This window comes from Lactuca serriola, chromosome 9, assembly GCF_051521515.1.
Source record: "Lactuca serriola cultivar US96UC23 chromosome 9, Lser_US96UC23_V15, whole genome shotgun sequence".
NCBI lineage: Eukaryota > Viridiplantae > Streptophyta > Magnoliopsida > Asterales > Asteraceae > Lactuca > Lactuca serriola.
In genome coordinates, this window is record NC_136416.1 from 63,624,485 (window position 1) to 63,650,900 (window position 26,416).

At 36.1% G+C, this 26,416-nt stretch overlaps 2 protein-coding genes across 2 annotated transcripts; both read left to right on the forward strand.

Moving 5' to 3' along the window:
- The first annotated feature begins 15,220 nt into the window (after nt 1–15,220).
- LOC145072756 (Tetratricopeptide repeat (TPR)-like superfamily protein) lies at nt 15,221–21,730 on the forward strand. Its single transcript, XM_079019232.1, has 22 exons — nt 15,221–15,466; nt 15,980–16,075; nt 16,156–16,362; nt 16,592–16,714; nt 16,855–16,938; nt 17,028–17,078; nt 17,157–17,249; nt 17,436–17,576; nt 17,646–17,726; nt 17,811–18,055; nt 18,135–18,306; nt 18,385–18,500; nt 18,577–18,634; nt 18,746–18,811; nt 18,904–19,110; nt 19,195–19,246; nt 19,347–19,720; nt 19,807–19,901; nt 20,028–20,264; nt 20,349–20,983; nt 21,068–21,271; nt 21,360–21,730. The coding sequence occupies exons 1-22, from the start codon at nt 15,464–15,466 to the stop codon at nt 21,533–21,535; spliced, it is 3,516 nt and encodes a 1,171-aa protein (XP_078875358.1). The 5' UTR covers nt 15,221–15,463; the 3' UTR covers nt 21,536–21,730.
- A 785-nt stretch (nt 21,731–22,515) lies between these two features.
- HD1 (histone deacetylase 1) lies at nt 22,516–25,222 on the forward strand. The gene is made up of 7 exons (XM_079019226.1): nt 22,516–22,654; nt 23,117–24,092; nt 24,183–24,413; nt 24,504–24,571; nt 24,671–24,728; nt 24,801–24,869; nt 24,954–25,222. The coding sequence occupies exons 2-7, from the start codon at nt 23,124–23,126 to the stop codon at nt 25,047–25,049; spliced, it is 1,491 nt and encodes a 496-aa protein (XP_078875352.1). The 5' UTR covers nt 22,516–22,654; nt 23,117–23,123; the 3' UTR covers nt 25,050–25,222.
- The last annotated feature ends 1,194 nt before the right edge of the window (nt 25,223–26,416 follow it).

Below are 26,416 nucleotides of genomic sequence, written 5' to 3' on the forward strand. Positions count from 1 at the left end.
ACCAAAGTTGCAAAAATTTTCCAATTTGGGCCAAAATTGTCAAAGTTGCGAAAAGAAGGGATTAAAACCGAGAAAACTGCTTTTTCAGGGACTTAAACTGTTTTCTATGAAAAATATGCTGAAAAATATTAATTTCAATAATTTTTGGTGTTAAAATGTCAAGAAAATTAATTTAAGGACCAAACCGGGAAATATTCAATAAAAGGGTTGGAAATGTAAATTTTACAAATAATGAGGGGCTGAAAACAAAAATATTTCAAGGCCAATTCAATATGTACAATTTGATCAAATAATGACACCGCGACTATCGACGAAATACAACTCATTACAATACCAAAAGTCGTTGTTAAACGAATTGGCTCGGTCTCGAGCCAATAGAAATCTACAACTACTAACTCTACGACACTGCGATTCATACAAGTAACGTTGGTAATACATATACATACGAGTGTGCACAGACGTCTACGCACCATCTTCGGGCCCCAAAAGTGTAAAATCTTGCTTGTTGGGCCTAGCTAGCCCAATGACCTGATCTTAAGGCCCGAAGACACATATTTTCTACGAAGTGTTGAGTTTCACCGACTTGGCACAACGTAGAGTGACTTTCAATGGCTTGTACCACTAGTCCCCAAGGGTCCTTGGTATTGCTAGAAGAGTCTGCATATTTTACGAGGCGGGTCGGGGACCCCTCGCACGCATATTTCCCCAACCGGTTAATGGAGTCACCGGGGTCTTCGTGACCTCTTTCTCTTCGGATGTGGGACTACTCCTTGTCCGGGCGATTGGATAACGCGATTAGTACTGACGACGCCTTCGGGTTCGTTAGTATATCTATAAACGGAGCGTTTGTGTAACGCGGGTTTGTAGTAAATAATCCTGCTCGAGAACCTTCCAACGTCGCCTGGGACTGACACTATACGCTATGCAACGGCTTCAATGTAACTTCATGTAACTCAAGGAACTAGGAGAACGTCGGGTTTTCCTAGGGATTTCAATACATACAGATTTGAAAAGCATACATATTCAATGAATATATTTTTTTTTACAAGTATAGAAACAAACAAGCATACCTATGGATCTTCACAAACGTTTTCAAAAGCTTTTCTTTTCAGAAAATATCGGATTTTCTGGTGGTTTTTCAAGCAATACAAACATTCGATTTCAAACACTACTTATGAACTCACCAACATTTCATATGTTGACGTTTTTCAAAATACTTGTATTCTCAGGGAACCAGTGAATCAAGGGAAATCATATTCAGTGACGGTTGCAGTTTATTTTTGAATGAATGGAACAAATTAATTTTTGGGAATGTAATGTTTTAAACAATGTATGACATGTAAACACTACTGGTTGTACTATGTAATGAATGGTGACGAATGTTGTTATGTTTCATATATATTCAATGTTATGGTATGCAATTGAGTCACGACAGCCCCCGGACGTTTCCGCCGTCTGGTTCGGGGGTGTGACATTATCACGTATGCAAATCCCACTTGACTTGACCCACCCAGCTTTATTTGAATTCTTTTATTCTTGAACTAAATACATCTAAACTACATCACACCTCTTCCCCTCCCTCCGTCGTTTTAGGTAAGAAAATCCCATTATTTGGGCTTTTTTCTAAAATGTTGTTTCTTTGTTTTCCTTTGACAACAACCACCTCTGGTGATAACAACCACCACCGGTGACCACGTCTTCCACTCCCTCCGTCGTTGCAGATAAGAAAGTTCATTTATTTGGGTTTTTTTCCTGAAATGATGACTTTTTTGTTTTCCGGTGACTACAGCTACTACCGAATACCCGGTGACTCCTGTCTTCATTTTCGTCATTCCATGTAAGTAATTTCCAACCTTTTTTATTTCTGAGTTTGCTATAATTTGAAGACTATTAAGTCATTAATTGATTAAATAAGTTATAAAGTGTTAAATTACGTATGTATGTTAGTGTAGTTATCATTTGTGTATTAATATAAATACGTGAGTAAGTAGTTATCATATGCTTGTGTTAATTGTGTATCATGTATATTGGTGATTAAGTGATAAATTATTAAATTGATAGAGTATTTACTATTTAGTGATTAAGTTATATAAAGTTTTTAAAGTGTTTGTATTTATATGTGTTATATGCATGATTTGGTTATTTCTGTCCCGATTTTGGAATTAGTTGTATAAAGTGTATAATATGTATGATTTTGGAATTAAGTTGTTTGGAATGTATAATATGCATGATTTTATTATTTGTTTTGGTTTACTAGTTTAAGTACATATAATATGTTTGGAATTGGATGTATAAAATGTATATGTGATTGTCTTGGTTGTTTAGGTTTACTAGTTTGGATGTATAAAATGCATATGTATGATTGTCTTGGTTATTAAAAGTAATAGAAAAAAAAATTTTAAAGTACAATGTTATAATTGAAAAAAATGCTATAAATACTATAAATATGAAAAATATGTGAAAATAAAATGGTCTAATAAACAAAGTAATAAAAGTACGTTGTTATTAACATAACTACAAAAGTTATTAATAGCACCATATTTTTATTAGTTTGTTTATTAAAACATTCTATTTTTATTTTTTGTTTATATTTATAATAGAAAACAAACTAATAAAAGTACGTTATTATTAAAAGTATGATGCTATAACAAACAAAATAATATTTAAAGTAGATTGCTATAATTGAAAAAAAACAAAAAACAAAAATAAGATGCTATAAATACTATAAATATGAAAAATAAATGAAAATAAAATGTTTTAATAAACAAACTAATAAAAGTATGTTGCTATTAACATAACTATAAAGGTTATTAATAGCATCATATTTTTATTATTTTGTTTATTAAAGCATTCTATTTTTATTTTTTTGTTTATATTTATAATAGAAAACAAACTAATAAAAGTACGTTGTTATTAAAAGTATGATGCTATAATAGAAAAAACAAAATAATATTTAATTACATTGCTATAATTGAAAAAAAAACAAAAACAAGATGTTATAAGTACTATATATGTGAAAAATAAATGAAAATAGAATGCTTTAATAAACAAACTAATAAAAGTATGTTGCTATTAAAGAAAACCTAACTACAAAGGTTATTAATTACAATATACTTTTATTAGTTTGTTTGTTAAAGCATCATATAATTAACAAACACGTTGAATCATTGATTTTTGGTTTAAGTCTCTTCTTTATAATCATCAAGAGCCTAGAAATACCCGCCCGAAATAGATTTAGAAATTAATATTGGGTTGTCCTCGTTTTGGGACTACATTTTGAATACTTTATCTCATTTAGGATATGAATGTGTATTGTAGGATTATTTGTTTAAGAAAAAATTGGGTTTTCATTTCCTCTTTTCTCATCGGGTATATATTTCTTTATATTCTTGGGAGCTAAGGGGAAATGTTGCCAATTTTTTCTCAAACAAAGAGTCATGCACTACACATTCACATATGAGATAAGGTATTTAAAAAGTGGGTTTAGAAGCCTACCCTTGTGAATATTATATCTGCTATGTACGATGTTTACTTCTCAGGTGTGTATTTCTTTATATACTTGTAAATACTCTATCCATTCCATCTAAATTTTTTCTCAAACAAACAGTCATGCAATACATATTCACATAGAGCCAAAATACAATTAACTTTCAATAACTATGTATAAAATGTAATTTTTAATAATGAAACAGTAACAACGATCGATAATAGTTGGATTTGTGAGAACCGAACGTCTCCAAAATTCTTAGAATGTCTTAAAAACTTTATCGAGATTGATGGGAAACATGTCGACTCTTAAGACAAAGTGTGTTGCCCGTGTGTAAAGTGTGTGGATATGTATCGAAAGTTGTTGAGTACAGTTTAAGCCCACATACATGATTATAGGTTTCTAAAATCATATACTATATAGCATTATCATGGTGAGAAACTTCATACGTCAGATTTTTGCTACAATTCGACTCTAAGAAAAAACTTCATACGTCGAGTGCATCTTCTGACTTGTCGAGTTCCTTCATGTCTCAGAAAATCGCGAAAAGCTCTAGGCAACTCGTCGAGTTACCAGAGCAACTCGTCGAGTTCTTTAGCATCTAAAAAGTGGGAAAACCCGAACTAACTCGTCGAATTGGCAGAGCAACTCGTTGAGTTTTCCTTGCCTTAATGAATTCAGACACTTCCAAGCAAAACCAAAGCCCCAAACTATAGATCTGGTCCCTTAGGACTGAAATACCACGTAAAGTTGCTAGCTATATGGCCATGCATGGCATCAAGAGGGCTAAAACGCTCAAATAAGGCTTATCAAGGGACCTAGGGCATGAAGGAGGGCCAAAACTTGATAAAGTTGGCAACTTTAAGTCCATGGAGACCATAGGATGTCCGGATCTGAAACCATGGCTTCATAACATGCTCAAATCCAAGAATAGTCCCAAAATAAGCTAATAATGGCCATAACTTTCAAAAGAAGAGATCTAGAAAAAAGGATGATCAAGATAACAAATTTATACCTCCAAGTGGCTGCAACAACACTGAAAATCCCGGATCTAAAGCTTCTCCCTTCAACTTTGCACCACCAATTTCAAGCTCCTTCAAGAAAAGCACCAAAGAATACTCTTTAAGCTCTCAAACACTCAAAATGGGAAAAAAAAAAAAAAAAAGGCACGATTTGGGTTTTCTCTGGACTGAGGGGACGATGAGGGGGCTAACAATGAGAGTTAAGGCCTTTAAATAGGGTGCAAACCCTAAAAAATAGGGTTTTCATGTTTAGCCTTCAACTTGTCAAGTTGGGGCCTTCCAACTCGTTGAGTAGACATTGAAAGATACGCGGGCATTAAATACTCTACATTGCAAGTTAGAGCCTTCCAACTCGTCGAGTTGCCCTGAAAATATAAATATAAAGCTTTAAATTCATACCTGAAGATTGGGATGTTATAATGCATATAAAGTCTTCAGCATGACTGGACCGCCTCACCGGACTTTCAGTCTATCTGGCCCACTCTTAGAACATTCAACATGTCTGGACCACCTCACCGGGACTTCAACCTATCTGGACCGTTCTCTGGGCCTTCGACCTGACTGGTACACCCCGATGGGCCTTCAGTCTATCCGGGCCACCCTGAGTCTGTTGGCCTAGAGCACAAAGCAGGACCGCCTCAACCCACCCGCAATCACACAATCATCACATAGATATTAAACGCTGATGGGTTTTAGGTAAAACAAATAACCTAGAAAACAATTCCTAAGTTCACTTGCAACCTACTTGGATCTATGCTTTAACTATTGAACATACAACTTTAAATTGCAAAACAAGAACCCTAGAGGAGAGAGGCTAATTTCGAAATTAATAAACTAGGGTTAGGAGTTACACACCTTTCTAGCAAACAATTGACAATTCCCTTGATCTTGATCTTGATCTTCTTGGAAGCTTAGCACCACAAGTGTAATGACTCTAATGAAATCACACCCAAACTAGCAAGAAGGAAAGTAGAAGAGAGAGGGGAGAGGGAGTATGCAAAATCTCGGCCTTAGGGTTTCTTCAAAACAAAGAGTGACCAAAATATGAACCAGGAGGCTCCTTATATAGCTGAGGGATCTAGGGTTTAAGGGAAACCCTAGTTATCCTTTGCTTAGGGCCTAAGCAAACCTAAGGGCCTTATCTTGGACCCCTTGGACGAATTCTCTAGGGTTTCCCCTAGGGTTTTCGTCCACCTCCTTCCAAGGGGGTTCTGGAACCTTCCATTCAACTATCAGTTAATTGCATACTAGTCCCTGCACCTTATAATTAATTCTTTTAACCCCAAAATTAATTCCAATTAATTTCTGGCTAACAATTAATTAAACATAATGATTTCTTATTAATATATTAATCTTTTAACATATTAATAAATTCATTTATATTAATTTATTAATCTTATAATAAATTAATATCTCTCCTTTCATAATTTCCTTGTCTGGTTGCTAGGTTTGAGGGCAACCCAAAAGGACTGTGCTGCTATCAATTCAAGTACATACCAATTATAGTTATGGACTTAGACACCTAATCCAACAGTCTCCCACTTGGATAAGTATGTAACTATAATTGCTAGTATGCCTTCTAAATTTGACCAGCAAATTGTAGCATCCAAAAAGCTGATGCCGAACTCTGACCCATTCAGTTACGTGTCCTAAGATAAGTGATCATATAATCCTTCGTTCTGCTAGATATCCCCAGACAAAAGACATGGAATGTAATCAATCTCTTTTGTCCAGAATCTATGTTTCATGATTCCTGATTTGTGATGATATAGGACTTCTAATCGAACACATCAATTCAGTCCTGGCTGGGCCCAGCACAAAAATCAACACCAAATCATCGAGGGGCCCACAGATATCGCTTTTCCCATTTGGGCAAAAGGAACGAATAAACGTTGACTCATATGCTTGTATCTTTTACTCATCAAACCATACATGACAATACACTTTATAACACCAAGTTACTGATGCGTTTTCGTGTTACCAATGTATAGCCGACTTTCAAATTACAACTCATATATCTCTGTTCTAAGATTATAGATATTATCGTCTCAGTATTACTCGTGATGAATTCCATGAAGTAATACTCTGAGTGTGGGTTTATCCAATACTCAAATCTCACTCTCTTAGTACTCATGAACATTGCAGCAATTCTATTGCCATGTCTATCCTTAGACAATCTGCAATCCAATTCATGACAATCTTAATTCATTACTTACTTCCAAAAGTACGAGCGACTGTGGAGTTTGAACAATCATATTATTCGGGAAGTAAAACATGCAAAATATGAAACACAACAATAAACAATTGACAAAAGGTAGAACCCAAACTTATAAATAATACTTTATTATTTAATCACCAAAAGTCAATTACATTTATTTTGTTACAAGTTTCAAAACTAATCTAACTACTAAAACTAATATCATCTTTTAGTCCTATGCTCCGGGCATGCTGAATGTGCTTAGCCCTACTCAGACCCTTTGTGAGGGGATCTGCTGGGTTGTCTTCAGATGATACCCTCTTCACTATAAGATGGCCTTCTTATACTTTATGTCTGATGAAATGTTACTTTCTGTCGATATGTCTGGTTTTACCATGATCTCTCGGTTCCTTTGTCAAGGCAACCGCTCCTTCATTATCGCAGAACAGTTCCATAGGCTCCTGGATGGTTGGAACAACTTTGAGATCCCTGATGAAGTTCCTCAACCAAGCTGCTTCTTTCGACGCTTCACTTGCTGCTATGTACTCTGATTCACAAGTAGAATCAGCCACCGTATCTTGCTTGGAACTCATCCAAGTAACTGCTCCTCCATTCAGTAAAAATACCCAGCCCGACTGAGAACGGAAGTTATCTCTATCCGTCTGAAAGCTGGCATCACTGTAACCATCTAATCTTAAAGTATCACTGCCACCAAGCACAAGGACCCAGTCCTTCGTCCTTCGCAAATACATGAGTATATTCTTTACGGTTGTCCAATGAGCTCTACCCGGGTTTCCCTGATAGCGACTGACCATGCTCAAAGAAAAGGCCACATCAGGGCGAGTACATTTCATAACGTACATGATCGATCCGACAGCGGAAGCATAAGGTACACGACTCATGTCAGCTATTTCCTCATCTGTACTAGGGCATTGAGTCTTACTCAATTTTGTGTTGCTCTGGATAGGTAGCTTTCCCTTCTTGGAATTTTCCATACTAAATCTCTTTAGTACCTTATCCAAGTATGTGCCCTGACTAAGTCCAATTAGTCTTTTCTTTTTATCTATCAATATCCTAATCCCAAGAATATAGGCGGCTTCTCCTAGGTATTTCATGTCAAAACACTTTCCAAGCCAAGACTTAACTTCGTTCAAGGTTGGAACGTCGTTACCAATGAGTAATATGTCATCGACATATAACACCAGAAAAGTTACTATACTCCCACTAGCCTTGATATACACACAAAACTCATCTTCACTTCTAGAGAAACCAAACTCTTTGACTTTCTCATGGAAGCAAAGATTCCAGCTGCGAGATGCTTGTTTCAATCCATAAATGGATTTCTCAAGCTTGCATACTCTATTCGGAAACTTTACATCAACAAAACCCTCTGGCTGACTCATGTAAGCATCCTCAGCTAACTTCCTGTTAAGGAAGGCAGTCTTGACATCCATCTGCCAGATTTCATAGTCATGAAAGGCAGCTATGACGAGCAATATCCTAATAGATTTAATCTTAGCTACTGGCGAAAAAGTCTCATCATAGTCAACCCCTGGGGTTTGAGTGAAACCTTTTGCAACCAGTCGAGCCTTGAATGTATGCACATTCATATCCATGTCTGTCTTCTTCTTGAAGATCCATTTGCACCCAACTGTCTTCCGACCTGGTGCACTATTAACCAAATTCCAAACATGGTTGTCATACATGGATTTTATCTCGCTTTCCATTGCCTCTTTCCACTTGGAAGCCTCTGGGCCTGCCATTGCTTCCTTGTAAGAGACTGGTTCATCTAAATTCACCAGTGTCCTATCACTGATGAATGTGTCGCCGTCTGAAGTGATATGAAAACCATACAACTCAGGTGGCACACTCACCCTAGTGGATCTACGAAGAGGTAATGATTTATCAACTGGTTTAACAGGAACTGTTTCCTCTGGTTGAGTGCTAGTGTCATCTAAGGTTCCTTCATTGGTTGACTCTTGAATCTCTTCAAGGTCAATGGTACTCCCACTGTCCTCTTTGGATATGAGCTCTCTTTCTAGAAAGACTCCTCTTCGAGCTACAAACACCACGTTCTCACTAGGTCTGTAGAAAAAATATCCAAAAGACTGTTTTGGGTAACCAATGAAAACACATTTCTCACTTCTTGCTGCTAGCTTGTCGTGAGTCTCTCGTCTTACGAAAGCTTCACAACCCCAGACTTTAATATGTGTTAACGAGGGAACCTTCCCTGTCCATATTTCGTGAGGTGTTTTGGCAACCTTCTTTGTAGGGACAAGATTGAGGATGTGGGCAGCTGTCTCTAAGGCATACCCCCAGAAGTGAATAGGAAGCGAGGCACGACTCATCATAGAATGAACCCTGTCTAACAAGGTTCGATTATGCCTCTCAGCTACACCATTTAACTGTGGTGTCCTAGGAGGAGTCAATTGTGAGACTATCCCACATTCTTTCAGATAGTCGTTGAACTCGATGCTAAGATACTCCCCGCCTCTATTGGATCTAAGTATCTTTATCTTTCTGCCCAATTGATTTTCGACTTCATGCTTAAACTCTTTGAATTTTTCAAAGGTTTCTGACTTATGTTTGATCAAGTAGATGTAACCATATCTGCTATAATCGTCAGTGAAAGTCACATAGAATCGATTAGCATCCCTTGTGGTTGATCTGAAGGGCCCACACACATCTGTGTGTATGAGATCCAACAGACCTTCACTTCTTTCACAAGACCCTATGAATGGTGATTTTGTCATCTTTCCCAAAAGACAAGACTCACACATATCATCTGATTTTAGGTCAAATGATTCCAACACTCCATCATTTTGGAGTTGGGCTATGCGTTTCTTGTTAATGTGTCCAAGACGACAATGCCACAAGCATGCCTTGTCTACACTATTAGACAAGTCAATATTAAGTACATTATTTCCTAAGCTATCAACACAAGTCACTGTTTCATAGACACCATCACAAGGTAAAGCTTCAAACACAAAAACACCATTCTTATAAACAGAAATTGAACCATTCAAACCATTAAAAGAATATTTACAACCTTGTTTGAACAATGCATGAAATGCAATAATGTTTCTCGTCATCTCAGACGAATAGCAACATTTTATTAAGTCTAATCTAACATCATTACTAAGCAAAAGTTGATAAACTCCGATCTTGGTTACTGGTGATGACTTCTTGTTTCCCATGATCAAGTTTATCCTACCTCGCTCTATCTCCTCACTTTCCCTTAGCCCCTGCAAATCAGAACAGATGTGAAAACCACATCCTGTATCAAGGACCCATGAACGAGGAGATAATGAGTTATTAGAAGAAATAGTGTAAATACCTGCCGAAGATGGCTTCACTTTGCCATCTTTGATGTCCTGCAGATATTGTGGGCAAGATCTCTTCCAATGCCCCTTTTGATTGCAGTAAAAGCAAACGGCCTCTTTTGGATCAGAAACATGGGGAGTGGAACCATTGGGCTTAGCCTTTGGGCTATTACTAGACGACACAGCTTGAGCCTTGTTTTTCCAGTTTTGCTTGGGAGGACCTTTCCTCTTCTTCCCCTTTCCTTGTCTAATGGCCAAGACAGGGGGACTTGCAGGTGTGGAGGGTATACTTTTACCCTTCATCCCTGCCTCAGCTGTCTGCAACAAGTTGTGCAATTGGGCCAACGTCTGCTCATTGTTGTTCAAATGGTAAGTTAAATAAACTGACCATAACAATCAGGCAAGGAGTTTAAGACCATGTCAATGGCCAATTCCTCATCGAAGTGAATGTTGAGCTTGACCAAACACTCTATGTAGCGTTTCATTCTTTGCACATGAGACACAAACGATTCCCCTTCTTTCATTTTGCAAGCCATGAGTGACTTGACTACTTCAAACTTTTCTTGACGAGCTCGCTTATGGTACTTTTCCATAAGGTTCTTGTTCATCTCAAAAGGCCAGTAGTCCTCATAGTACCTTTTTAATTCTGGGGACATGGTTGCAACCATGATGCATGCCACTTTGGTAGCATCATCATAGTGCTTCTTGTAGGCAGCATACTCTTCGGGAGTTGCTTTGGACTCATCAAGTTCTTTGAGCTCCTTTTCAAGGACATAATCTTTGTCCTCGAATCTGAGCGCCATCTTGATGTTACGCATCCAATCGTTATAGTTCGAGCCATCCATAACGACTTTAGCGCAAATGTTGAGCAAAGAGAAGTTGTGGTTGGAGGATGAAGAAGCAGAAGTGTTTCCAGGAGTAGACATCTGAAAAGAAGGATAGTTTTAGTTTAGATTTCAAGACACCTCAATACAATAACCCAAAGATATCGTATTAAGGTTAGGACCCAACTATGACGATTTACAACTTAGAAATGGGATGCCGAGATCCAAGTTCAAATCTCATAAAGGTAGGTGAATGACGATTCACCAATTCCACCATTAGACAAAATAAACGAAATGAAATTCCTAATTGTTTTGAGATACATCAAAACTATTTAATGGCATGTTTTAATCTCGGATTATGCTCTACTATTTGTGACTGGGATACCGAGGATCACAAACTGGATGTGAATAACCATGCAAATGTGCTTGGTAACCTTATTGTCTTTATCATTAACTATTGATGTGTCGGTAAACCACACATGCTCCATCAAAATGATAATTATAAGATACACATTACTACTCTTTATTAGTGCCTTTTAGTGTGCTGATTAACCACACATGCTCCACTAACGACCAATAAAGCATAATGTGCAATTTCATGGATTAACATACTTTTCACATTTTTCCTAAAGTAACTAGAGCTAGGATTTTAAAAATAATGTTCTAGTACTTTCTTTAATAGCATTATACTTTTAATGAGAAGTAGTTGTCCTATCAAATCCGTTCTGCTAACGACCCCCACTAATCAAGGAAGCGGTAGGTGAGAGTGGACACCCATTCAACTACCATTTTATAGGCAGTTTCCTTATACCCCCCTTATAGATTAGCTTCATGAATGAGGCATACTAGCGATTTGACTGACCATATTCTTATACATATATAACATTAAACTTTTAATTATAATATATATATATATATATATATATATATATATATATATATATATATAAGGTGTGTTTTAAAACATTTTAAAAACTCCAAGGGTTTATATAAATTTTGAAATTTAAACTATTAAATTTTAAATTTAAATAAACCAATTAATTAGATTTAATGTTTATCTATTAATTAACTTTTAATTAATTTATTAAATCTTGTAAGGATTATCCAATTAAATTAAACAATTAATTTAATCCTAATTCTTATCCTTCTAAATTTCGAAAATTAGGGTAAGGATAATTATCCAATTAATCTAATCAAGTAACAATTATCCAAAACAAGAAACCCTAAAATATCTAGCATATTTCGAAATTCACAAGGGAGGAGGCTAGGGTTTTTCAAAACCCTAACCCTAATTTCGATTAGGGTTCTTTGGAGGCTAGGGTTTTCGAAAACCCTTTGATCCACAACCCTAAAAATCGAAAAAATGGCCTTTGGGGTTTAATAGCTATAAACCCTAATTTGCAAATCAACAATTGTAGCAATTCAATTTAAAACAAAACAATGGCTCTGATACCACTGATGAGTTTTAGGTAAAACAAATAACCTAGAAAACAGTTCCTAAGTTCACATGCAACCTACTTGGATCTATGCTTTAACTATTGAACATACAACTTTAAATTGCAAAACAAGAACCCTAGAGGAGAGAGGCTAATTTCGAAATTAACAAACTAGGGTTAGGAGTTACATACCTTTCAATTGTTATAGCAAACAATTGACAATTCCTTTGATCTTGATCTTGATCTTCTTGGAAGCTTAGCACCACAAGTGTAATGCCTCTAATGAAATCACACCCAAACTAGCAAGAAGGAAAGTAGAAGAGAGAGGGGAGAGGGAGTATGCAAAATCTCGGCCTTAGGGTTTCTTCAAAAGAAAGAGTGACCAAAATATGAACCAGGAGGCTCCTTATATAGCTGAGGGATCTAGGGTTTAGGGGAAACCCTAGTTATCCTTTGCTTAGGGCCTAAGCAAACCCAATGGCCTTATCTTGGACCCCTTTGACGAATTCTCTAGGGTTTCCCCTAGGGTTTTCGTCCACCTCCTTCCAAGGGGGTTCTGGAACCTTCCATTCAACTATCAATTAATTGCATACTAGTCCCTGCACCTTATAATTAATTCTTTTAACCCCAAAATTAATTCCAATTAATTTCTGGCTAACAATTAATTAAACATAATGATTTCTTATTAATATATTAATCTTTTAACATATTAATAAATTCATTTATATTAATTTATTAATCTTATAATAAATTAATATCTCTCCTTTCATAATTTCCTTGTCTGGTTGCTAGGTTTGAGGGCAACCCAAAAGGACTGTGCTGCTATCAATTCAAGTACATACCAATTATAGTTATGGGCTTAGACACCTAATCTAACAAACGCTAGCTAGCACATATAATAATCATACAGGTCTAACATATCATCAATCATAGCATCATCCTATACACTAGGATACAGATCTAACATATCACTACAGATAGCATCATACGATAACCGGGACAACAATCCAAAAGGGTCGGCCTTGGTGCCTTCGACCCTGTTAGTATAGTGAGGAAAACTCACCTCACAAGTAGCACTGACTGACAAGATCCAATTCTCAAATCACAGATCTGAACAAAACCTCCTACAACCACCATGTGACTAGCTCCATCAAAATCTTGAATTCCCAAAAATACCCTTAAAGTCAAACTTGGTCAACTATGGTCAAATTCAAAGTCAACAGTCAAGGTCAAAAGTCCATGCTGACCCAACTCGTCGAGTGCATCTACTGACTCGTCGAGTTCCTTTCAGAATTCAGAAAAACCACGAAAACCCAAGTCAACTCGTCGAGTCGTCAAGACAACTCGTCGAGTTTATATAGTGTCCAGAAGATCGAGGAAACCCTGGGCCAACTCGCCAAGTTGGCAGAGCAACTCGTTGAGTTTCCCTTGTCTTAACTCATTCAACCATCTCCTAAGTGAGTCTAATGATCCAAACTATAGATCTGGTCCCCTATGACTGAGATACCACGTAAAGTTGCTAACTTTACGTCCATGCATGACATCAAAGGGGCTAAAACACTAAATCATAGCTTAATAAGAGGCTTAGGGCATGAAGGAGGGCCAATACTTGATAAAGCTTGGAACTTTAGGCTCAACGAGCCACAAAACATCCAGATCTGAAGTGGCAAATTCAAACAATGCATCATTCCAGGAATGACTCCAATATGGACCAAGAATAACAATATCTTTCCATAGAAGTAGATCTAAGCAATAAGAGGCCAAGGTATCGACTTTATACCTCAAAATGGTTGCCACAACAGAGTAAACACTGGATCTACAACATCTCCCTTCAGCCAACTTCTTCAAGCTTCTTGTTCCTTCCAAAAGAGCACCAAAAATCACTATCTAAGCTCTTACACACACAATGAGGGCAAAAACACGAACTAGGGTTTTCTTTGGACAAGGAGGCGATGAGGGAGGCCAACAATGAGAGTTAAGGCCTTTAAATAAGGTGCAAACCCTAAAAATTAGGGTTTTCATGTTTAGCCTTCAACTCGTCGAGTTGGAGCCTTCTAACTCGTCGATTAGACATTGAAAGATACGCGTGCATTAAATACTCTACACAACAAATTGGAGCCTTCCAACTCGTCGAGTTGCCCTGAAAATATAAATAATAAGCTTTAAGTTCATACCTAAATATTGGGATGTTACAATTTTCATATATTAAATTGATTATTTAAAAGGCTGAACGGAGTTGTGTAACACCTACCGACTCCACATCATAAAAAATGGGGGGGGGGGTTGAAGTTCGGAAGAAGAAGAGAGGGAGAATAGAGGGGCTATTTGCCGAATGGGAAAGAAGGAAGGAGGAAGAATGGAGAAAGAAGAAAGATACTCAACACATTTCTACCAAGTTTGGGCTTCGAGCTTGGCATGCCGAGTTCCCGACCTAGTATTTACCGAGTCCACATCAGATCTGTCGAGGGTCGCCGAGTCCCACTCTGCCCATCCTAAAGCTATAGAAATAGGGTTGTAAACGAACTGAATGTTCGACAAACTGTTCAACGGGAAGTTCGTTTATTTAATAAATGAACAAACATGAACAAAAATTTCTGTCCGTTTAGTTAAACGAACGAACATGAATAATGGTGTCGTTCGTTCAATTATGTTCGTGAATATTCCTTTACGTTCGTTTATGTTTATTCATATAAGTTCATATGTTTATATATGCTTAATTATGTTTGATTATATTACTATATTATATGTTCATTGATGTTTATATATGTTCAATTATGTTTATTAATCTTTGTTGATTTACGTTTGTTCGTTTATATTCCGTTAGCATGTTCGTTTATTTGTTCAACTAACTTAAATGAATGAACATGAAGTAGCCCCGATTTATGTTCGTTTGGTTTGTGTATAGAAACACTTTCATAGTCCCGACCCGACCCGGAGCACATGAGGAACACCGGAAGTCTCAAACGGTCAAACATTCAAACTATCTCGTCCGCATCCTTCTCTGAAACTGCATTCTGCAGCTCCTCCGCTCGTCCCGGCCGGCCGCCACTTGCTGCAGTCGTATTTTCGTCTCTCCATCCCATCACATAGAAGTCTCTTTTTCTGTCTGGCTTCCTCGCATCCTCCTTATCGCACACTTGTATCGCACAGTGCGTTGCCCTAAGCGGATCCTGAATGGCAAGTGTCGAACTTTTGCTTCCAAAATTTCTTACTACTATTGACTAAATTTTCATTTATTATCACCAATTTACATAATCACCATAGTCTAAAAAGGAAGAGAAAGAGAATTGGGTTCTTCAAACTTTGAAACCCTAATAAAATTGCTGTAATTTCAGCTTACTTATTACTGTTAACTTAAGCGTTTTCTTATTGCTCGAAGGGTTTGATATCGTAAATTGTATAATTTGCATGGGTTCTTAATTGTCTTTGAAACTCGGAGCATTTTGTGCTCTTTAAATGACGGTTTACTAAGTGCATTATGCTCGTAATTGGTTTTTAACACTTATGGTAAAACCTTGTGTCAATAATCATTGAGTTGTAGGCATCAAATTAGCAATTGTGTATAGGTATTCCACCCGTCTGTCATTATGTATGAAGCAATATAAGCTTACGTTTATCAAGCGTGTTCTATTTCTCCGGGGATAATGATTATGTATCTCATATCTTATTTAATCTCAATTTTAATTTTAGGCTGAAGAAATGGACAGTCAAGAAGACCCTGTTTTCACACAGTTAACGGAAGCTGTTGCTGCCAACCCGGATGACCCTTCCCTCCATTTTAATCTTGTAACAAAATCTTTAACCTCTTCACTGAATATAACTTAAAATTCTAGGTTTCCTTTTAATAGGTTTTGTAATGAATTCAGGGTTTGTTCTTGTGGGAGGGGATTGGGTCAGAATCTAAGGAAAAGGCAGCAGAGCATTTTGTGATTGCAGCAAAGCTAAACCCACAAGATGCAAATGCTTTTAGGTATTTGGGTCATTATTATAGCAAAGTTTCAGTTGATACTCAGAGAGCTCTCAAGTGTTATCAGAGGGCTCTCACTCTTGATCCTCAAGATTCTGAATCTGGGGTTAGTCTTATTCTTAACTTCTCACCTATCTTTATACATTCGTTTAATTTCCTTTATTGTTTATTTATGTTTTCCTGTTGCAAGATTTTTCCAACCCATTCAAGTTTATTGATTTTGGACCTAATTGTTCATAAAGATTCCACTAAGCTTTATTTCAAAACTCAAAAGTGCAAAATTTTATACCCATATAGATGGTAAAGAATTCTATATTGTGTCCCATTGTTTGCAGGAATCAATGTGTGATTTGTTGGATAAAGAAGGAAAAGAGAGCTTGGAGGTTGCTGTTTGCCGTGAAGCTGCAGGGAAGTCGCCAAGGGCATTTTGGGCATTTCGTAGACTAGGTTTTCTACAGGTGTTTCATCATCTTCTTTGCTTATCTTTTTTTTTTTTTTTTTTTTTTTTTTTTTTTTTTTTTTTTTTTTCCATTTCTGGCTTAAAATTTGGGCCCCAACTCCCACATGTTTTCCATTGACATTTAGGTACTTCTTGCAGGTCCATCAGAAGAAATGGTCTGAGGCAGTTCATAATCTTCAGCAGGCCATTAGAGGGTATCCTACATCTGCAGATTTATGGGAAGTATGTACTCTCTTCTCATAATTGTCTATTATACCCTTCTCTTGTTGGTATTACTCAAGATTGCTCCCTTATTTTTGTCTTTACTTTAGGCTTTAGGTCTTGCATATCAGCGATTGAGCATGTTCACAGCAGCTATTAAGGTACTTTTCCCCTACAAATGTTCATTTCTCCCTCATTTGATCACTTACATACATTTGACTTCTTTTTTCATTGCATAGTCATATGGTCGAGCTATTGAGTTGGAGGAGTCACGAGTTTTTGCAATGGTTGAGAGTGGATATGTCTTCTTGATGCTTGGTTCACATCGAAAGGTAATATTTTGCCACATGTAGTTGCAACTAACTAAGATTCCTTGTGTGATTCTGCTATTAGTTCAGTTAATTGTAGTTTGCTTCTCACTTACTCCCTTATACCTATAATCTTACTTAATTGATCATGTTTATAACTTATAACAATACATCTAATGTATATTTCACTAACTAGCTCTATGGGTGAAGGGAGTTGAGCAGTTTCAGCAAGCTTTACAGATATCACCTGAAAATGTAGCTGCACACTATGGACTTGGGTGTGGGCTTCTTGAGTTATCAAAGGAATGTATAAGTTCAGGTGCATTTAGATGGGGAGCTTCAATATTAGAGGTAAATTAATTCCAATACTTGTGTCAAAATTAATACAAAACATCTAAAAAACTCTTTATAAATTTTTAGGAGGCATCAAAAGTTGTTAAAACTGGTACTTTCTTGGCAAAAAATGTTTCATGCATGTGGAAGTTGCATGGTGATATTCAGGTATGCCCATATTTTTTTGATCTCGTTATGAAAGTTCTGTTATGTATGTGTGAACTTGGTATATGACATTTTTGCCCTTGCTAGCTTACATATGCGAATTGCATCCCATGGATTGATGAAGACCATGTGTTAGAAACAGAGAAAGCTTTGGCTGATTCCATTCTTTCATGGAAAAACGCGTGTTCTTCAGCTGCACTGAGTGCCAGGCGTTCATATCAACATGCTCTACATTTGGCTCCATGGCAAGCTAACATCTACACAGATATTGCCATCACTATAGATGTCATAAACTATTTTAAGGAGGAAAAGAAACATGATCCTATCCAAAAGTAAGTACTTTCACTTGTGATCTTGTAACCCAATTAAATCTTGTTTAGGTACAAATTTTCTTTTCCTTTTCATGTGCAGGCAATTACCTGAGAAAATGATTTTAGGTGGTTTATTACTTGAGAGTTCCAATAATGAATTCTGGGTTGCATTGGGATGCTTATCACATCATGTTGAGTTAAAGCAACATGCTTTTATCAGATCATTGCAGTTAGATGTATCATTAGCTGTTGCATGGGCATATCTTGGGAAGGTAGACCTTACATTGAGTAAATCTCCTAATTTTTTTTTATTGTCAATGAAGCTATGGCTAAATGTTGACTTTCTACAGCTTTATAGAAAACAAGGTGACAAGAAATTGGCACAAAATGCATTTGATCGTGCCAGGAGTATTGATCCTTCACTTGCATTACCATGGGCTGGCATGTCAGCAGATATGTCCATTAGGCAAGTTCATCTCTTTTTTCAAAACCAATAATAGCAATGTACTTTTCACCTTTATTTAAATAGTTTCTTTTCTCAGAGCACTTAAGGCAGATGAAGCTTATGATTGCTGTTTAAGAGCTGTTCAAATACTACCTGTACTCTCTCTCTCTCTCTCTCTCTCTCTCTCTCTCTCTCTCTCTCTCTCTCTCTCTGTGTCTCTCTCTAGTTTTGTGAAGAAGTGTTCTGAAAACACCATTTTTGTGCAGCTTCCAGAATTTCAGATGGGTCTTGCAAAGCTTGCTTTACTTTCTGGTGAACTTTCATCTTCAGAGGTACTTGTTATATGCAAGAAAAGGTTCATACTCATAGTCTTACAATGGGTCCCACATTCATAATTACACTTACATACCCTCATTTGTCACAGGTATTTGGACCCATAAGCCAGGCTTTGCATCATGCACCTCAGTATCCAGAATCTCACAATCTTCTAGGGCTTGTTTGTGAGGCAAGATGTGATTATCCATCTGCTATTACATCTTATAAGTTAGCACGTTATGCACTCAACACTTCTTCTCGTGACGCCTCAAAACTCCTTGATATATCAATTAATTTGGCAAGGTCACTCTGTAAGGTAATTATTTAATTTCCTTTCTTATATATTATATATTTTCACAATACATTTAAAATTTTATGCCTTTATTTTACATTGATGCAGGATGGTAAAGCTTATGAGGCAGTGCAAGAATGCGAAGAACTAAAGAAGAAAGGTTTGAATCTTCATGCATCTTTTTTATTTGCCCACTTTTTTTTTTTTTTTTTTTTTTTATATACATATGTTAAGGAAAAACAACTGTTTTTAAAAATCAGGTGTTCTGGATCGGGAAGGTTTGCATATATATGCTTTATCTTCATGGCAACTTGGGAAGAATGATCAGGCTTTGTCTGTGGTGAGGATTTTAGCTGCAGGTGTTAAATCATTGGAACCACAAAAGGCATCCACCTCCATAAGTTTTATATGTAGATTACTTTACTATATTTCTGGTCAAGAGGCAGTGATGACAAGCATTTTAAAAATGCCAAAAGATTTATTTAAAAGTTCAAAAGTTAGTTTTGTGGTATCTGCTATTCATGTTCTGGATCAAAGCAATCAGCTTGAGGCAGTTGTTTCAAGTAGCCGATCTTCCCTCATAAGTCATGAGGAAATTACTGGAATGCATTTTTTGATAGTATTAAGTAAATTGGTACGTTTTCCTAACCCATATTTTTTATTTATTTATTTAGCATGCCAAACTTGAATATGTGATGAATTTATAATTTGTTTTTGCAGGTGAAAAATGGTTCAGAGCATTGCTTGGGAATTCAGAGTGGAATTGATCACCTTAGAAAAATCCTCCATAAGTACCCCAACAGTTATTTTCTAAGGTAAATCTTGATTGATATAATCTATGTTCTGAATTATTCATCATTTCTAAACTTCTGATAATCAGTAATTTGATTAATTTCTATCTAATCTTGTGGAAATTTCTAACAAAAATTTGTTGCTAACAGGAATGTTCTTGGTTATCTCTTAATATCTAGTAAAGAACAAAAAGATGCACACTTGTCCACTAGATGCTTTACTGTAAGAAGCAGCCAATCAGAGTGTAGAAAAGAAAAAGGTCTAAAATGCGCACCTGAAATCCTTGGTGCAAGTACAGTTGCTTGCTACACCAACAATAAACACACCTTTCCCACCTGTAAAGACCAATCTACCCCTCAACATGGATCGCTCAAACTATTACAAAAGTACCACGCTTTCCATCTTTACCCTTTACGAAAATTTACTTCTAATCCATGAAAAAAAAGCTTATACAACTCTGATTTTTACAGGTGGTGGCATCAAGAACCATGGAATAAAAATGCAAGATACCTTTTAATCCTCAACTACATTCAAAAAGCACGTGAAGAGAGATACCCTCAACATATAAACACAGGACTCGAAAAGTTAATTACTTTAGCTCTTTCAGACGAATCCCTATCCTGCCCCTATCAAAAGTTCCAGCTGTCACTTTGTGCATCTGAAATAAGTTTACAAAGTGGGGACCACATGAACTGCATAAAACATGCTAAAAACGCTTCAAATCTTTCTATCCCAGATGACTATCTCTTCTTTGCACACTTGCAATTATGTCGGGCATATGCTGCAGAAAACAACCATGTCAGCTTACATGAAGAATACACAAAATGTATAAATTTGAGAACCGATTATCATATCGGTTTAATTTGCCTCAAATACATCGAATGTCAATATGGTCTACAAGGAGATGAGAATATAAATATAATCGAATTGAGATTTGAAGAATGTTCAAAAGATATAAAATATTCATGGAATGTATGGACAGCTGTATGGAAAATGGTCCAGGGGTTGATTGCGGTTTCAAATCGTGATTTTGTTGGTGCTGAAGAGTTTTTTGCATATGCGTGCTCGTTAAACGGTTCTGAGAGCTGTTTGTTTTTGTGTCATGGTATTTATTTATTTATTCCTTATTACTAATTATGTAAATTTTTTGATGGGATTATACATTTATACATATGACACTGGTTTACAGGTGCCATTTGTATGGAACTTGCAAGACAACAATGCAACTCAGATTTCTTGCTGCTTGCTGTTGGGAGTTTGAAGAAAGCTAGAGACAATTGTTACGCAAGTTTACCTATTTTGCAACTTTTATTAGGGCAAGCAGAAGCAAGTCTTGGATATAAAGGGCAATGGAGTCAATATCTTAAGTTTGAATGGTCATCTTGGCCTCCAGGTTCGAATTTTCATTATTTACTGGTTACTGAACGGTGTGCAAAAGACGTAAATGCCCTTGTCATTCTGATTGTTGAAAATATGTGCAGAGATGAGGCCGGGGGAGATTTTTCTTCATATGCATTTGGTTTCAAAACAGTTGCAAGAAGGTGGCTACTCTGCATCAAGAACAATACATGGAAAAAATCCATTGAGATGGATTCTACAAGCGATACATTTGAATCCATCTTGCTCAAGATATTGGAAAGCTTTACAGAATTCGTAAATACCTTACTTTACTTATGTTGTTCATGTCGGATTTTAGACAAGTGTGTTTGGTTAATGCATTTGTTCGAATGATTTACCACATGTAAAACCGAGTCTTTGGAATCTGAGTCTAGAGAAAACACGATAGTTGTTGATTATTAATATACATATTATTGGCGTTGCATGAAAGGGAGAATGGATAGCTTGGCATTGATTCTTGTTTGTTTGATTAGGTGAAAGTTAAATTTGCCGGATATGATTTTGTAGTGTTTAATAAAACTGATTCTGATTCTTTATTTTGTTTTTTCTACCTTTTTTATGGGATAACATAGTTAGGCTTGAAGAAATGGGGGGTAGCAAGCTGTAAGAAAATTGTTTGTTAGAAGGTAAATCTGTATTTATTTAATTGTGTGTATGATTGTTTGATTTGATCATTTTTTTTACAAATTCGAATAGACACATGTACAATGTCTAAATCTTAAACCTTATAACCCTAACATTTAATAAACTGTGTTGTTGGATAAAAGATACCAACTCAATAAAAGTTATGCAAAAAGTTAAAAGAATTAAGTTTTTTCAACCTAGAATGAGACTATACGTTTACCCTTCTACTTGTCAAAATTTGCAACTTAATCCAAGCACTTAAAGCCTTCGCTTTTAAGCTCTCAAATAACATCTATTTAAAAAAATACTTCACTCATTTAACTTTAGAAAATAGGCTCTTGAACACGTTCCATTATTATATTGAGGTGATTTAATGTTCTTTAAAAAGATTTAAATTATTAATAGAATTGGTTGTTTGCAAAATTGCAACAAACATTTCCTTTTTTAGAGTTTGGACTTGGACCTTTCTGATTTGCTTATAAATGACCCAATCCTGATAAAAAGTCCAAAGGTTGTGCGTCGGCCCATTTCTCCTGAACTGTCCGCTATGCCTATTACTACTCACATTCGGTCACAGTGGTAGCCATTAGCAAACTTGGAGAAATACTCATATTCAAGGAGAGCGTAGCCACCGGATCTTTCTCGATTGTTCCCATTCTCTTCGTCACCCTATTAATCCTTGCAGTTGCAGGTATTTGTTATGCAAACCTGTTCACTCGTTCAAAACTGGCCGGATTAACCACCGCGGTTGCAGGTGTTTCTCTTTTACACTTTTTTATTGTGATTTTGTTTTCGATTTCTGTATACAGTACTTCAGTACGTAGTTCGGTGTATGATTTACGTTAATAATTTGTTCCTTCTTAATTTTGATGTATTGTTTGTGTTATGAAAATCTCTCGGTTCGTGGCCTTCTCTAATTAGGGCCTGACTCGGATTTTTTTTTTCGAATTGCTATGTTCATTAAGTAGGGAAGGGAGGATAAATCTAGTCGTGTAAGTTGAGTGGTGAAATTAGGTCAGATTGTTTTCGTTTAATATTCTTACGCCTGATACAAATATACATTCAGTTTGAAATGAAGATCTAGAAGACGAAATATACAAACGTCGTTGTTTGAGCTTAATATGATGAGTGGAGATCTCTCTTTGTGTACTAAGCCAATTAGGTCAATACTCCAAAAGCTGTCCTAAATTTGCCTCTAATGTGCTATCTTTTTCAGATTTTAGATGGAAACTGGAGGCAATTCCTTAGCATCTGGGCCAGATGGAGTGAAGAGAAAGGTGTACTACTTCTATGACCCAGAGGTTGGAAATTACTATTATGGACAAGGTCACCCAATGAAGCCACACAGAATTCGCATGACACATGCTCTGTTAGCCCACTATGGTTTACTTCAAAACATGCATGTTGTAAAGCCTGTTCCAGCTAGAGACAAAGATCTTTGTAGGTTTCATGCTGATGACTATGTTTCTTTTCTAAGAGGCATAACCCCAGAAACACAGCAAGATCAATTAAGACAACTAAAAAGGTTCAATGTTGGTGAAGATTGCCCTGTGTTTGATGGTCTATACTCCTTCTGTCAAACCTATGCAGGTGGCTCTGTTGGAGGAGCAGTGAAGTTAAACCATGAGTATTGTGATATAGCAATAAACTGGGCAGGTGGACTTCATCATGCTAAAAAATGTGAAGCTTCTGGTTTTTGCTATGTCAATGACATTGTCTTGTCAATTCTTGAACTTCTGAAAGTGCACCAACGTGTGCTGTATGTAGATATTGACATTCATCATGGTGATGGTGTAGAGGAAGCTTTTTACACTACTGATAGAGTCATGACTGTTTCTTTCCACAAATTTGGTGATTATTTCCCGGGGACAGGGGATATAAGAGATATTGGGTATTCAAAGGGAAAGTATTACTCACTGAATGTCCCTCTAGATGATGGAATTGATGATGAAAGCTATCAGTCGTTGTTTAAGCCAATAATTGGTAAAGTTATGGAAGTGTTCAGACCTGGTGCTGTTGTGTTACAATGTGGTGCAGATTCTTTATCAGGAGATAGATTGGGTTGTTTTAATTTATCAATTAAAGGGCATGCTGAGTGTGTGAAGTATATGAGATCTTTCAATGTGCCTTTATTGTTACTTGGTGGTGGAGGGTATACAATACGCAATGTTGCTAGATGCTGGTGCTATGAGGTATTCTTGGTTTTTTTAATAACTATATGAATATTAAATGGTGTGATTAAATAAAGATTTATATAATGCAATCTTGATTTGGTTTTGTAGACAGGAGTTGCACTTGGGGTTGAGTTAGAAGATAAGATGCCTCAACATGAGTATTATGAGTACTTTGGTCCTGATTATACTCTTCATGTAGCTCCAAGTAATATGGAAAATAAGAACTCTCGCCAGCTGTTAGATGAAATTCGGTCAAAGCTTCTAGATAATCTCTCTAAACTACAGCATGCGCCAAGTGTCCAGTTTCAAGAGCGCCCACCTGATACAGAATTCCCAGAGGTTTGTTATTTGTTACAAAAAGTTCACTTTTTGAATTTGTATATCTCTAATCATGAGAAGCTAACAGCAGTCAAGTTTTCTCGTATTCAGGCAGATGAAGATCAAGAGGATGACGATCGAAGATCAGATGATTCTGATGTTGATGAAAACAACGAGGGGTAAAATCGTCTTTCCCCCAAACGTTATAAAGAAAAAAAAACAGTTTCTTCCTCAATTCTCCTCCCTGAATTCTGATATTCTTGTATTTGCCTTTGCAGAAAGCCTTTCATTGGACGTGTGAAAAGGGAACTCCATGATATTGAGTCCAAGGACATGGTATGTGCATAATAAGTTAAAGACTGTAGTGTTTCTTTTTTGGACTCATGGTTTCATTTTGTATAAATTCAGGATGATGTGAAAGAAGGTGAACGAGCTAATAGAGAGATGGATGCTTCATTTGCTGAAATATCCATAAAGGTTAGCAAACAAATGCCTTTCTATCTATTTTCATAAAAGAAAAAGGACAAGTGTTTTTAAGTGTTTGTTTGTATGTATTTTCAGGGTTCAAATTCAGTGTCAGCACCTGCAGATGTGAAACAAGAACAAGGAAACTCAAACAAGCCGGATCAGCCTTCTACTGCTGAGATGAATTTATAGTGTATGATGATATGTCAATGTCATGTTTTTTACTTTAATTTTTATGAATCTATTTTAAATTTGTGTTGAGGATTGGTGTATTATGTTGTACAAAACTGACTGGAACATGTGCACAAGGTTGTTTAGTTAAAAAGATGAGTAGATGAAATTAAATGACAAATGTTTTATTATCATTTTTTGGTATTGACTATCCTGATGAGGGTATGATTTACCTTTAAAATTATGACAAAATTACATGATTCGTTGTATGCTTGCAAAATGTATCATGTTGTCAAAAACACTATGCATGTGTTAGCCATTCTAAAAGAAATGTGCATGTGCAAATAAGGAGAAGTCCATATCCCTCCCCTTTCTTGCCCAATACTACTTATCAGCTAACCCTTCTTCTCCACCGCCTACCTGGCATTGATTCCGACACACATGCATCTTCTTCTTACCGCCTACATGCATCGATTCTGAGCCCTAAACTCAATTTAGATTTTGTGTATTTTTTATACCTTTTCATTTCTTGTTTCTTATTTGAATACATATGTTAATAAAGAAAGAATCGAACTCAATTTCATAATCTACATGAGAGAAAAGAAAAACAGAAACATTTTGTTCGTCGATGGTCAAAAAGGGGAAGGAGGAATAGGAAAGTCGTTCATCGCATGTTAGATAAAGCATAGTAATCAATGATTTGCTTTTGGTTGCAGTTCAATGAAGAACATGGATCTGAAGGAAAAGATATAAAATGCATTGGGGAACTTGTATGTTAGGTACTATGTTAGCTTTAGCTCGGTTGTATTTCTTTGTTCTAGCTACTTGCTAGAGTTCGTTTTTATTTATATCATACTAGTTGAACACCTATGCGTTATGCATGAAGAAAATTATATTGTGAAAAATATAAACATATATATATATATATATATATATATATATATATATATATATATATATATATATATAATATGACAAAAGAGATGCTTATTAGAAGACTTGACATTTAAGACTTATATTATAATATTTATATTCAATTGTATAATTTTGATTATATTTAATAATATTTTATAAATTCCGATATACAAATCTCCGCGAAATGACATTTAAAGTTTCACGATTAATTGGCTTTAGATTCAACAAATTTTATGAATATGATTTTGGTCAAGATTGAAGATTTTGATAAAAATGAAATAAAATAATAGACCATAATCTGAGTTCAAAAACGTGCTAAAAAACGATTTACGAGGTTTGTAGCTATTCCAAACAAAGCAGAGCACGGTTCGTTTCAGGAAAATCAGGTAAATAATGATTTTATAACTTAAAATGAGTCTGACTTCTTCATACGGTCTCCATTTTGGATGTTATTTATATCCACGAAATTAGGA

Excerpts from the sequence above, each read along its gene's own strand:
- LOC145072756 (XM_079019232.1), top strand. Across the intron at positions 16,363-16,591 it reads CTCAAGATTCTGAATCTGGG|GAATCAATGTGTGATTTGTT; the intron begins GTTAGTCTTATT and ends CATTGTTTGCAG. Across the intron at positions 19,111-19,194 it reads TGGCAAGGTCACTCTGTAAG|GATGGTAAAGCTTATGAGGC; the intron begins GTAATTATTTAA and ends ACATTGATGCAG.
- HD1 (XM_079019226.1), top strand. The coding sequence starts at position 23,124 with ATGGAAACTGGAGGCAATTCCTTAGCATCTGGGCCAGATGGAGTGAAG. Across the intron at positions 24,093-24,182 it reads CTAGATGCTGGTGCTATGAG|ACAGGAGTTGCACTTGGGGT; the intron begins GTATTCTTGGTT and ends TTGGTTTTGTAG. Across the intron at positions 24,414-24,503 it reads CTGATACAGAATTCCCAGAG|GCAGATGAAGATCAAGAGGA; the intron begins GTTTGTTATTTG and ends TCTCGTATTCAG.